The sequence below is a fragment of the Crocuta crocuta genome, unplaced genomic scaffold, assembly GCF_008692635.1.
Source record: "Crocuta crocuta isolate KB4526 unplaced genomic scaffold, BGI_CrCroc_1.0 scaffold38, whole genome shotgun sequence".
NCBI lineage: Eukaryota > Metazoa > Chordata > Mammalia > Carnivora > Hyaenidae > Crocuta > Crocuta crocuta.
Genome location: NW_027532605.1, coordinates 4,457,684 through 4,470,369, shown reverse-complemented (window position 1 = coordinate 4,470,369; position 12,686 = coordinate 4,457,684). Strand labels below are relative to the sequence as shown.

Sequence of the window (12,686 nt, the reverse complement as noted above, 5' to 3'; positions counted from 1 at the left end):
AACTCATTGTTTCACCGTTCCTACCTGTGTCGTAATTTAAAATTGCCCAAACAAAAGATGGCGGCACCGGCGCTGGGTCCTACCATAGAGACTGAGGCCTAGAGGAGCCGGTGCACGCGTTTTGTGGGCTGCGATTCAGGCTCTAGCGCCCCGCCCCCGTCAAGGAAATTCAGGGCTCGCCGGCGGCAGTGAGTACCTGCGTCTGCGCAAAGATGGTGGAGGAGGAGAGCGTCCGCGTGGTTCGTTGTGGCGGCAGCGAGTTGAACTTCAGGAGAGCGGTGTTCTCTGCGGATTCTAAGTATGGGGCCACCGCAGACTGTCAGCCGGGTTGAGGGACGTGAGTCGCCGGGGAGGGGGAGGAAAGAACTGTCAGGCCCGTCCGGACTTGCCTACCGGGGATTCTGGGCTGAGGGAAAGGGGCGCGTGCAGGAGTCTCCAGGCCACGCATCGGGGACTTGTTGCCTGAGTGCTGTTTAGAGGAGTGAGAAAGCGTTTAGTCTTGTGGCCCTGCAGGCCGAGGCTGCTGCTTTACAGGACAGTTTACCTGCAGTTGGATTGACGGGCTGGGGGCGGGCCCACGTGTCTGGAGTCAGCTCCGCGGAGGGGCGGCGAGAAGTCCACGCAAAGATCTGTAACTGCTACACTTGTAGTACTATAAGGAGTGTCCTTTTGGAAGGAATTGTGACTTTGAATTACTGAAGGATTAAAGATTTCCATTTTCTCCACACTTTTCCGCTAAAAATGTATTTTGGCAACCTTCTTGCAACTTTGCGTGATACTCCTGTTAAGAGTCTGTGCGGGCCCAGGTGTCTATTCTCAGTTCAGTAGAGCTGGAAACAAAACTACTCCCTGTGTTCAAAACCCGGTTCTTACATTGTGTGACCTTTGCAAGTTCTTAATCTTTGCCTCAGTAGCCTCATCTTAAAACAAGCATAATATTTTGTAATTCAACTTTTAGGGTTGTTGAGAGGGTTAAATGCTTTAATACATGTATATCAGGTAAAAACAAGCCTGGTATTTAATGGCTCAGTGTTGTCAGCTGTCATCATTATTGCTCTATTGTCAGTATAATCTAGAAGTGACTTTGTAGAAAGAGGTTTTCAAATCATTTAAGGACACAGTGACCCTTAATTAACCCTTTCTATCTTAGAAGAATAACGGTAGTATCTTATGGAAGTTTGTATCCTCCACAATGTCTTGCTTTTGGGTGTGTGATAGTTGTTGAATATATGCATGACTGAAGGAGTTTTCATAAATAGCCTTAGAGGAAAGAAAAAAAAAAGAATCCTTGGTCTTTACATGAAAGCTTTGTTGATATTTCATCTTATAACAAGCTGATATGACAAAAATTAAGATAATTTTAATACTGATCCTACTTTCAAGATTTTACAGTCTGGTGAGGGAAAAAAAAAAGGTGGTAACTCATGTTTCACACTATGGTACTTTGGGAGTTCCTAAAGAGAGCGTACTTCAGACTGGTGAGGATGGACAGGTTGCTGAGGAAATGACATTTAGGCTAGGCCTAAATAGGTGAATGGTATTTTGACTAGGGGATATGGATGGAAGGCATTCCAGATAGTGGGCACAGTATAAGCAAGAGGAGTAGAGGCCTAAGTATATTGAACAGACTGTGGTACAGTTAGCTCCTATGAAAAGTATATGAAGGGAGATAGTGAGGTTGGAAAGGGAACGTTGAAGCCAATTCTTGGTTTGGTCCAAAGAGAATGTATTTTTTTTATCCCCTAGATGGAGGGCAGTCAAAGGTAACATGATTGTGTTTCTTCAAGAATATTAATCTGAAGACTATGCATAAAACTAAGTAATAAGTGGTGGAGAGTGGCAAAACCGGAGGTAGGTTGGCTTAGCATACTTGAGGTACAGTGATGGCGTGGAGGAGGGAGTTATGTAGTGAAAGTTTCCCTTCAGTAGTAGGATCTTGCGAGACGAACAGGAGTTTGTCCCACCAGTGATTTTGGGCGGTGGCATCCACGCGAAGTGAGCAGCTTAAAATTGCCGGGGTAGGTAGTGTGATATGTGTAAGGTCAGCATAGTTGCAACATAAGGTGAAGGGAAATGGTGGGAGAAGAATCTGGAAGAGTACAGACCAAGGCTTAAAAAGCTAATTCAAGCAAGAAATTACTATGGCCTAAACTTAAATAATGAAGATGAAGAGAAAAGACAGAATTTTGGAGTGAATCAGCACTTAAGATTAACGAGATACTGCATTTACTTTGGGACGTGTTGAGTTTAAGGTACCTGTGAAACAAGCAGGTGGACCTAACAAGTAGTAGGTAGAAAAATCAGTACTGAAGTTTGGGGGATTTGGTGAAGATTTCGATGTGGGTGTTTGCTTTTTGTTTTCGTCTGTATAAAAAGTAGTTAATTAAAATCAGCTCTCTAGCAAATTAACAGGGTCACAATGAACTCATCAGGGTTTTGGATATTCTCTAAAACATACTACAGGTGTTGGCTGATTTATGCAAGAAGGAATAAGGTAATTTTATATTTTGTTTCAAGGAGGTCAAGAAAGCTGAAATAGTAAATAAAACGAGAATTGTGGGATTTGAGCGGTTTCCTCTTGTTTACTGGGTCCTCTTGGAACTAGAAGAAAAGCTCTGTTCTGCCTACTTGAGGGGGTTGTTGAGAGGCAAGCTGAGAAGTGGGTATACAGGAGAGTAGGTGGTATTCCTGTATGAGGTATTACCGAGTCCCGGTCCAGCACTGTTGGTATTACATCCTGTTAGCTCCCACAGTTACATGATGCTAAGCTTTAGGTTGCTAGGTATAGAGAAAATTTTAAAAATGGGTCATTCTTGCCTTTTACATTCCTAAATTCCGACAAAACTAATATCCAATTCTAAATATTCTTCTTTTGCAGACCGTTCTGTATACCGCTGTAATAATTTTCCTTGCGTGTTACTGACCTAACTCTCACCCTTATTCCTAGTCTTGCTCAGAACCCTGTTAACAATCTTCTGTTGCCTGCCTTATCTATGGCTCTTTTCTCTGGCTTTCAGGGCTTTCCCTGATCTAGCTTGACTCTGCTTATCCAATTGTTTCCTGATATAACCCGTTGTATACACTTTGCTTGTTAAATAAGTCATTTCCTGTTTATTGTTGGTATTGTATTAATTATTTCCCAGCTTTTATGTTGCTATTCTTTTTCATCCCCAGCTCTTAAATTGTGCATCCTTCAGAGCCTCATTTAAATTCCTGGTTCCTTATTTAAAAGCATCCCCAACTTCTCGATTTCAGCAAAAATGATTGAGTCATATATGAAGGGCATTGTGGTCTGTGTTTCACATGCATTTCTGTCTGCGTGATTTAGGTATTATTATCCTGATTTTATGGAAGCATTTATTGAGTGTATACTGTGTACTAAGGGTGCATTTGCATGCGTTTCATTTAGTCCTCATAATAACCCCGTGAGAAAGTGTTACCTGCATTTTACAGTAGAGGACAGTGATGTTTTAGAGAATTCTCCTAGCATTCAACCTGTTTGTGGTGGAGCTGGCATTCAAACCCATTTGTGTTTAACTTTTTAAAAATTCATCTTTTTCCTACTTAATTATATTTCTGTTATTATTTATAATAAGTAAACACACCTTTCCTCCCCTCAAAGAGCTTACAGTCTGGTGGGGAAGGCTTCAATATGCCCTGTGGTCAATGCTCTAATAGAGCTAAGCCTACCTACCATCTTGTAGAAGCACATTAAGAGTGTTGCTGATCTAGAATGAGAAAATACAAGAAGGCTTCACCTGAGCTGAATCTATCTTAAGGAAGTAGTCAGGAAGAAAGAGTGTTCTGTGTAGAGAGCGAAATATACAAAAGCATGGAGAGAGTATTTCCTTTAGAGACTTACATCACATTTGAAGCCATTCTCTATGGAGGAGCAAGGAAAAAGGAAATTCTTTTCTCTGGGGAGGCATATCAGAATCAGGGAGTTTCCTGGCACATAGTACCCCTTTCCCACCATCTCAGGGAATGCCTAGCCAACGTGTTGGTATAATGGGGTGTATCTATGGGAAGTGGGAGGGTAGTGGAGTTGTGAACCACCTGACTAGAGCAGTTTTCAAATGAAAAAGTAGCTCCACTGAGATCAGGTCAAATCAGCAAAGGCCTTAGGAGTTTAGATCATATCCCAAAGGCACTGGGAAAACGTTGACAAATTGTAATTTAATTTTATCTTTAAGAAAGTAATGTCAAATTTGCAAAATTAATCTGGTGTGAGTGGGAAAGGTAATTGAAAGGGCCACACCTGGAGACTGTAGGAAGCCCTTGGGAGTGGTCCAGGCTGGAGTTGTTAAGATTCTGAATTAAGGTACTCATGGGAATGAAGAGGAAGATCCAGCCAGAGGGGTAACTGTATATCTCAGATGTTTTGTTGCTTGAACTTGCTTAATCTATTAGACAGTGAAATAAATCATTTTACGTTTGCCTCCAGCATTTAGAATAATGCATCCTGATTTCAGACAGGTGAACATGTAAAAAAAAAAAAAAAAAAGTGACTTAGAATGGATAAAATAGGGTAGTAGTAACCATGATCAGCATTCGAAGATTTACTGTTTTGTTATATTGTCATTTTTTTGTTGGTTCATTTTATCCAGATAGCTTACAAAATCTTCGAGAATTGGGTGGGTTCTGTTCAACAAACTGGATTGGACATTAGGAATCAAAGATATATTAAGGCATTTGCCCAATGGAAGCTATGGCCTAATAAGAAAGGGGGATATATTTGTAAATAAGTAATGTCAACACAGTGTGAAAAGTACTAGGATCAAGTCATGTACAGGTTGCTTTGGGAACACAGAGATCTGGCCTGGGAATTCTGTGGTTTGTACCTTCTGTACTGCATGGAAAAACACCCTGTTAGACTTGTACAGTGTTCTGTGTAGTAGGCACAGAACAAACATTTTTTTACTTGGTAGTGACTAGATCTGTACTTATGAGCTCTGTTCTGTGATTATATCCATATCGAAAACTGTCAAGTAAATATTGACTCCACTTAACTGCTTTTAGTAATGTAGTAGCCTCTGCTATTTTGAAGAAAGCCACAAATCCAGAAAGACAAAAGCAAAACCAACATTTCAGCGACAAGAAAAAGAACTGTCACAAAGTCTTTGTACTCTGCTATACAAGAGGCCTTGCTGACTAGACAGAGCTTTNACTGTTAAAAAAAAAAAAAAATGCTATATACAAAATACATGAAATTTTTTTCTTATTTCCAGGTATATCTTCTGTGTCTCTGGTGACTTTGTTAAAGTTCATAGCACAGCTACAGAAGAATGTGTACACATATTGCAAGGGCATAGAAATCTGGTGACTGGAATCCAGCTCAACCCCCACAATCATCTACAGGTGTCAAAGATTTATAATTGAATATAATATTGGCTTTGTTGTTGCCAGAAAATTTTGATTTTAGCTGGGAAACTTACACCATTTCCACCACAGAAGGTTTCATAGAAATATTCTACTTTCAGGTAGTGGGGGGAACTTGTATGTTGATTTTTCTGATTCAGGGTACTTTTTAAGAGTTTTAGTTATTAAAATAGGGTTACAGCCTAGACCTACATTGACCATGCTATATTCTGTAAACCATTTATTCCAAAGGGTGGTAATAGATGTTCCTTGAGAGAAGACATTCTTGGCTGTGTGAGTTACTGAAATTCAGGGTTAGGCACAGTTAGATGAATTTCTTGGTTGTAGATCTTCTCAGGTCCTTTTATATGCATTATGAATATCCAAAAAGGGTACATACTATTTGGTGTTTCTCAAGCTTGTATGCCCTTAAATCCTTTGGTTTCTGGAACCCATTTTTCAAAATGCTGGCTAAGAGGTATTGATGTTGTAGATCTGTTCCTTTACCGATGAGGCTGATGTTGATGCACATGTTATCTAATCTTAAGGCCAGTGCTGGACAGGAAGGATTAGTCAGTGGATGGGCCAGTTAATTTCAGGACAAACTTGGGAATCTAATTTAGTCCACCTCCTCCCACGCACCCGACAAAGCAGTTCAGAAATCAGAAATAATGTAATGTCATTTTAATTCTGTTCTTAAATTTCAGCAACCACTAAAGAGATCTCAAAAATAGTTTACTTAGGCTCTAGTTTGTTTTGTTTTTTTAATTAATTTATTTTAGAGAGAGAGGATAAACGGGGAAGGAGCAGTGAGAGAGAGAACCCTAAGCAGGCTCCACATGGTCAGTGTAGAGTCCGATGCAAGGCTCAGTTTCATGAAACGTCAGGTCATGACCTGAGCTGAAATCAAGTTGGATGCTTAACCAACTGAGCCACCCAGGCACCCCTCTCTTTCTCTAGTTTTTGATCAAATTCCATTTTTCTGTGTTACTACCAATGTAGAAGTTATTGCTTGATAGAAGAATGGATTTATTTTCTTCGCCATTCACTGTGTTATCACAAAGAAGTAGGGCCTGAAGTAACAGAGATCTTTTCTTTCCAAAATTAAATGAGCTTCTGTTGAAAAATCAGATTTAAGTAGCCTTTCTGCAGGGTGCAAGCACACTTTTCTTTCCTTGCTGTCCTCTGAGGGTTTAACAGAACAGTTCATTGTTAATGTTAACATTGTTAACTGAATGTATTTGGATGTTTTTCATAGCAGCAGTATCCTTTCATTAGAATTGGAATTTGTGAAGTCAGTTGTACTAAGTTTTGTAGCCAAACAAAAACCGCGTATCATTGCATAAAAGATCTGCTCACGGGACTGAAAGTTAATAAAGTTAGAGAACACATTTTTTTGACAGGTTTGGTTGAGGTGATGGGAGTGCAGATTCCCTGGACTTTGGAACCATTGTGTTTTGACAGTGATTGTATGGTTGGTAGTTAGGTTTTACTGATTCTTTTTCATGATTCTTTATATGTAGTGATTGTTATGTATGTTTCCTACTTAACATAATTCTTTTACTTAAATAGATGATACCATTTTCTGTTCTCTGATTCCATGTCCTCATGGAATCTTAAAATTGCCACTTTAAGAAAACTGAAAATTCTTTTAAGTGTTATAAGCGATGTATTTTCACAGTTAACAGCAACTCGTAATCCAGTGTGGCCTTAGTAAAATTAAGTCCACTGGGACAAAGATAAAAATAAAAATACATGCTATTAAGGCCTTCTCGTGCTACCAAAGTGTGGTGCGCAAGCCATTGCCACAGATGGTTGGTTACCACTCTGCAATGAGAGAAGTGTGGAAATTGAGAGACCCAGAACTGGAGAGCAGCGTGACATTGCCACAGCATTCGAGTGCATAGTAACTTCACTGTATTTTACAGAAGTATTGATCTTTAATGTGTTGGAATTTATTTTATTTTATTTTTTTTAAAGAGGCCATTCTCAGATCATTGGAGAAGCAGTCCTTTAATACCATGTAAAATGAAAGCAAGGTTGCTAATAAGAGAGGACTGGGCTCTGGACAAGCTCTTAAGTGTTTCCATAGCTCAATAACTTACCATCTTCCTCTTGAAGATAGAGGATTGACGTTTTTCCCCCCTCATACTAATTAAAACTTGAATTTCCTTCAAAGAGCTCTGATTAGATTTTCTATTTTTAAAAAATAATAGCAGTAAGTGACCCTACCTCCTTAAAGCAAATGATTTAATGAACAGAAAATGCCATCTGTATCACTTGATTATTTGTTTACTATCTTAATGAAGTTGTAATTTGTAATAAATTATGTACTATTTTTACCCTTTTAGTTGTATTCTTGTTCCTTTGATGGCACAATTAAACTGTGGGACTATGTAGATGGCATTTTAATAAAGGTACGTAGATTGATCTTCCATTTTTAGTTTTTGAAAAGGAATGGCAACATAATGTAATGACAGACACATTGTTTTTTTCTAGGAGGCTTAATCTTTAGATAGCCATTTTAAACAAGTTGTAAAAGTCACACACCATAAAAGAAAAGAAATTTGACTCTTTGCAAATTTCAAACTTCCTATGAAAAGATGAGTAATAAAATTGGAAGAAAATATTTACAACTGATATTATCCTTAATATACAGAAAATTCTCACAACCAATAAAGAAAAAGTAATAACTCAGTGGAAAGAAATTGGCATAAGGTAGGAATATGTAACTCACTAGAAAAAAAATAGCCAGTAAACATGAAGAGATGTTTAACCTCATTAATAAAAAATGACAGAGCATTTTTTTCCTATCAGTTTAGCTAAATTGCAGACTGCAAAAAACTCTAGTAATAGGTAAGGTACAGAGAAAAAGATACTTTTGTACATAATCAGAGTACAACTGATAATGAAAAAATAACTTTTACTCCAGCAATCTCACTTTTTAGGAATTTCTTGTAGAAATAATGAAATATGTGTGTGTCATTACAACACTGTTTATAGAAGAAAAAATTTAATATGATCTTGATGTCAGTTAAAATTTCATATTCAGTAGAATACCATAGAACCATTTAAAAACATGGATCTATATATATTTGTTGAAAATTTATTCAACAAATAGATATTGAATAAATAGAATGTTGGGATACATCAGTGAGCAAAACGGATTAAAAAAAAATCCCTGCCCTTTATGGAACCTAAGATTGGGGGAGGGGTGTGATAAATAATATGGTGCTTTTTATCTTTCAGACTTTCGTCATAGGGCATAAACTTCATGCCCTCTTTACTCTAACCTGTGCTGAGGATTCTGTCTTTGTTATAATAAATAAAGAAAAACAAGGTATAGTATAATTAACTTACTTCGTTTTATATAACATTGGTTTACTCTTTCCATAGTTTCTCAAAAATTAACATCTTGGTTTTAGTCTGAAGTTAACAGTTTTTGGAGCTGGCATTTCAATTCCTTCTGTTGTTACTGCATTCATTTTGGAAAAGCTTTACACCAGATCTGAAATACAGAATGAGGGAATGATTACTTAAGATATAGTTTACTAATAGATTGCAGAGCTCAAATTTCAAAGCTGTTTTGCAGAGGTGGGCTAGAGTTTCTCTTTCTATTGAACTCAATCTGTTATTTTTAAGTATCACTATCATTTTACCCATTATTCAACACTCCGTTTGATCCTGAATCTGTCAGGAATGGTATAGAAAACAGTTTGATATTAAGAGCTAATAGTGTAATTAAATTATTAATTACACTTTTATTATCATTGGAACATTATTTCATTGAAATTGCCATGTTTCAGAACATTTTATGAATTTCTGGAATATCTTTAGTGGTCACAAATAATTACCCATTAGTAGAGAATTTGATACATCAGATCATTGACATGAGAGATATATCCAAAGAATTTTTCTAATATCAGAATTCAGGAAGGTCACTGCACCCTCTGGTGCTCTCTATAAAGTATAGCTGTGTATAGAATTCAAAGATGAAAGCAGCTTTAAGATAATTACTGAGCAGTCTGCTAGACTGGCTCATGGCTCATTAAATGCTAAATGAATCCTTTCCACAGTGTATTTTTGTTGTGGGTTTTTTGGGGAAGGAGGATGCTTGGTTTTGTGTATGTTTGTTTTCAGCTGGAAAATTGCAGATTGTTTTCTATCATGGACTTTTATTAAAACTCTGAAAGTTACATCTGTTTTTAAGCTAAAAATCATTTGGTGAAGTCTGTTAATGAGTAATATTTTCTCTGTCAAAAATGTGACATGAAGGAGTAAAAGCAGTAAGTTTAGTTATGTTAGCCCATAAAAACCTCTAAAAGGTATTCCAAAAAATGTTCTGCAAATGGCAACATTTCTTAAAATAATTAAGTCTCCTTCCTAGTTGACTATTTTAGATAATACTCTTTAGTATTTAAGCTCTGTTTTACATAAAAGTGTGTGGATTCTTAATGTCTGTTCACCTTAGACATTAGTACATCCTTACTAAAAATGTAGATTCCTAATCTCCCTTACTGACCATTGATTCACTAGTTGTGAGATTTAGTCTAGGAATCTACATTTTTATATTTCCCCAGATGTTTATACTCATCACTCACATTTGGTAACCACTCTGAATACTAATGTTCTGATTCTCAGTTGCAAGAGTAGTTGCTAATAGTCGTAGCAAAACTTTTTATCCATATCAGTGAAATCAGCAATTCTTAACACTGGCTGCACATTGGAATTTAAATGTGCAGAATTTAAAAAGTTAAGATCCTCTGTGGTGGAGCCTGTTTACTTGAAAATTCCTAGTTTAAGTCCAGTGTGCAAGCCAGGATAGAATACTGATCTAAAGTAAGAACCTTGGCATTTGCCTTTTGGAGTAAACCAAAGGCTATAATCTAATTGAAATTTTGTTCATGGTGGGATTAGTGTTTTTCTCCACAACTTGACCCATCACGAACACTCAGAATGTGAAAATCTAGTTAGCTGTTAGATAAAATTATGAACTGGGCTTGAACTGGCATATCATAGAATAGATCTAAATATATAGCCTTCATTTGTTTTATATTTGCTTCACAATGCAAAACCAGTCTCTGATGGGAAATTGTATAAATCATATTGAAGTATGCTTCTGGTTTAAAAACAAATTTTTTATTTACATGTCATCTTTTATGGTATTGTTTTTTGACTATATGTAATTTAATTATTTAATTTCTAACTAAAAACATACTATGTGCCAGATTCTGTTCAGTTGTAGAGAATAAAACAGACAGTCTCAACAATAATCAGACTAGATCAGTCAAAAGATGTAATGAGGTGAAAGATGTTTTAGAGCAAAGTACAGCAGGGGAGGGGAACAGGCAACATTGGAGAAATACATAATTAAAGAAGTGGTCAGGGAAGGTTCTGGGAAGATTAAGCTGCATGGTCATATTGGAGAAGCATATTCTGCCGCATTTCTGGCATGTTTGAGGAGTGGCAGGGAGTTGGATTGGAATGATCCAAGGAAGAATAGATAATATACAGCCTTGTAGGCCATTGAAAGGACTTCGGTTTTTATTCTGAGTAGATAAAAAGCCATTGAAGAGTTTTGAGCATAAAAGTGAAATGATGTTAATTGTAGATTCACTGGCTTGCTGAGAATAGACTAAGGCGGGGACAAGGATAGAAGTACAGGGTACAGTTAAGAGGTCATTGCTTAGGTAGTAAGAAATGGTTGAGTTCTGGGTATCTTTGGAAGAGACAGCCAACAAGGTTTACTGATGGTTTGATAGGGGATATGAGAGAAGTCAAAGATAACTCAAGGATTTAATCGAAGCAACTTGTTAAATGGTGGTGCCACTTCCTGCATTGGACTGAAGGGAAGACTAAGTTTAACAAAATCAAGTGTACAGGGTTTGGGCATGTGAAGTTTGTGGTGACTGAGAAGGCTACTATAATCAAGAGTTCAGAGCAAATAATAAACAGGAGGGAAAATGGGAAATTGATGTGTTACAGAATTTCATATTCATTATAATGTCTGAGAGGATAAGGAAATAGTGTAGATAGTAAAATATAGCTATTTTCTCTTGGGAATTTTTTTAAATGGGATATAAAGAGAACAGCATGTCAGTATCCTAGAAGAAAAGATTTATCCTGTGAATATGTAGCAAGCACATCACATTTCTGAAACCTCTCAGATGGTTTGTTGCTTTTGGCTGCTAGTTCGGCAATATACCGTATTCCATATCCATTGTAAAGGACAGCCTAATACTTTGGAAGACAGAATGCACCAGTAAGCTAAATTGTTTTATATTTCTAGAGAGACCAGGTATGTATTTGAATTGTGAAATTAGACTGCCATTCAAAACTTGTATCTTCAAATGAACAGTCTGATGTGAAGGTACGTTTTGTTCAAGGTGACCTAGAATTCTACTTCTTGCAAATGTATCTGGAATACTAATTAACAATTTCATATGAATAAGTGCACATGTTCATTTTTTCTAGAGAAGCTTTATATTAATACAGCTTTCTTTGGCTAGATGTATTTCAGCTGGCTTCAGTGAGATTGCCAAAATCATCAAGCCAAGAGATAGAAGCTAAGGAGCTCTCCTTTGTTTTAGATTATATAAACCAGTCACCCAAGTGCATTGCCTTTGGAAATGAGGTAAGTTTGTTTTGGTTTCTTATTTTGTACATGAAATCTCTCTTCAGCAGTGTTTGAGCATTTTATCTTATAGTGATTGAATGTTGCCTTGAGTTACAGTTTTTTTTGTTAGGAGCATTGGGTTTATTCCATTGCTTTAGCATATATTTTTGGTATAGAGTTTTTAGGATCCTTAATTTTGTATGTACCTATCGCTCTTATAAGCCCTCTAATTGTTCAAAAAATACCAGTGTTTTGGCGTTTGTACTTTTTCTTAGCCTGCCCCATGTAAAAGCCACTCAAATCCTTTCATTTTAACTGTCTTTAGAAAATTGTCTCCCTGTCCGTAATCAATGTGCCCATTATAGAAAATTTGGAAGTTAAAAATAAAGTGGAGAAATTAAATCTTACCAGTGATATTTGAGAAAAGTCTTTCTAAACTTTTTCCTAAACATACATAAAATAATTTTTCCCAAACTGAATTAGCATCTGAAGGCTCTTTACCTTTTTGTCACCTGACATTGGAGCATGAATGTATACGTAAATGTTCATCAAAAAAAATAACTCTGTGATGTTAATACCATGATTTATTTAGCCTTTTTCTGGTACTAACCACTTTATTATTTTAAAATCAAATACCACCAAAAGCTCCTAGATGACATTGTGGTGGCATGTTTCAGTGGTGTAAGTTTATAGCATTATTTTGGCATGGTTC

General features: G+C 36.9%; 1 protein-coding gene across 1 annotated transcript in view; it reads left to right on the top strand.

The window, feature by feature from the left end:
• Positions 1–202: 202 nt before the first annotated feature.
• WDR75 (WD repeat domain 75) overlaps positions 203–12,686 on the top strand; it is a 29,747-nt gene continuing 17,263 nt past the window's right edge. The window contains exons 1-5 of the mRNA XM_077780253.1: positions 203–298; positions 5,229–5,358; positions 7,710–7,775; positions 8,608–8,698; positions 11,868–11,992. Coding sequence (XP_077636379.1) covers positions 213–298; positions 5,229–5,358; positions 7,710–7,775; positions 8,608–8,698; positions 11,868–11,992 — 498 coding nt within the window. The 5' untranslated portion in view covers positions 203–212. The remainder of the gene's footprint in view (positions 299–5,228; positions 5,359–7,709; positions 7,776–8,607; positions 8,699–11,867; positions 11,993–12,686) is intronic.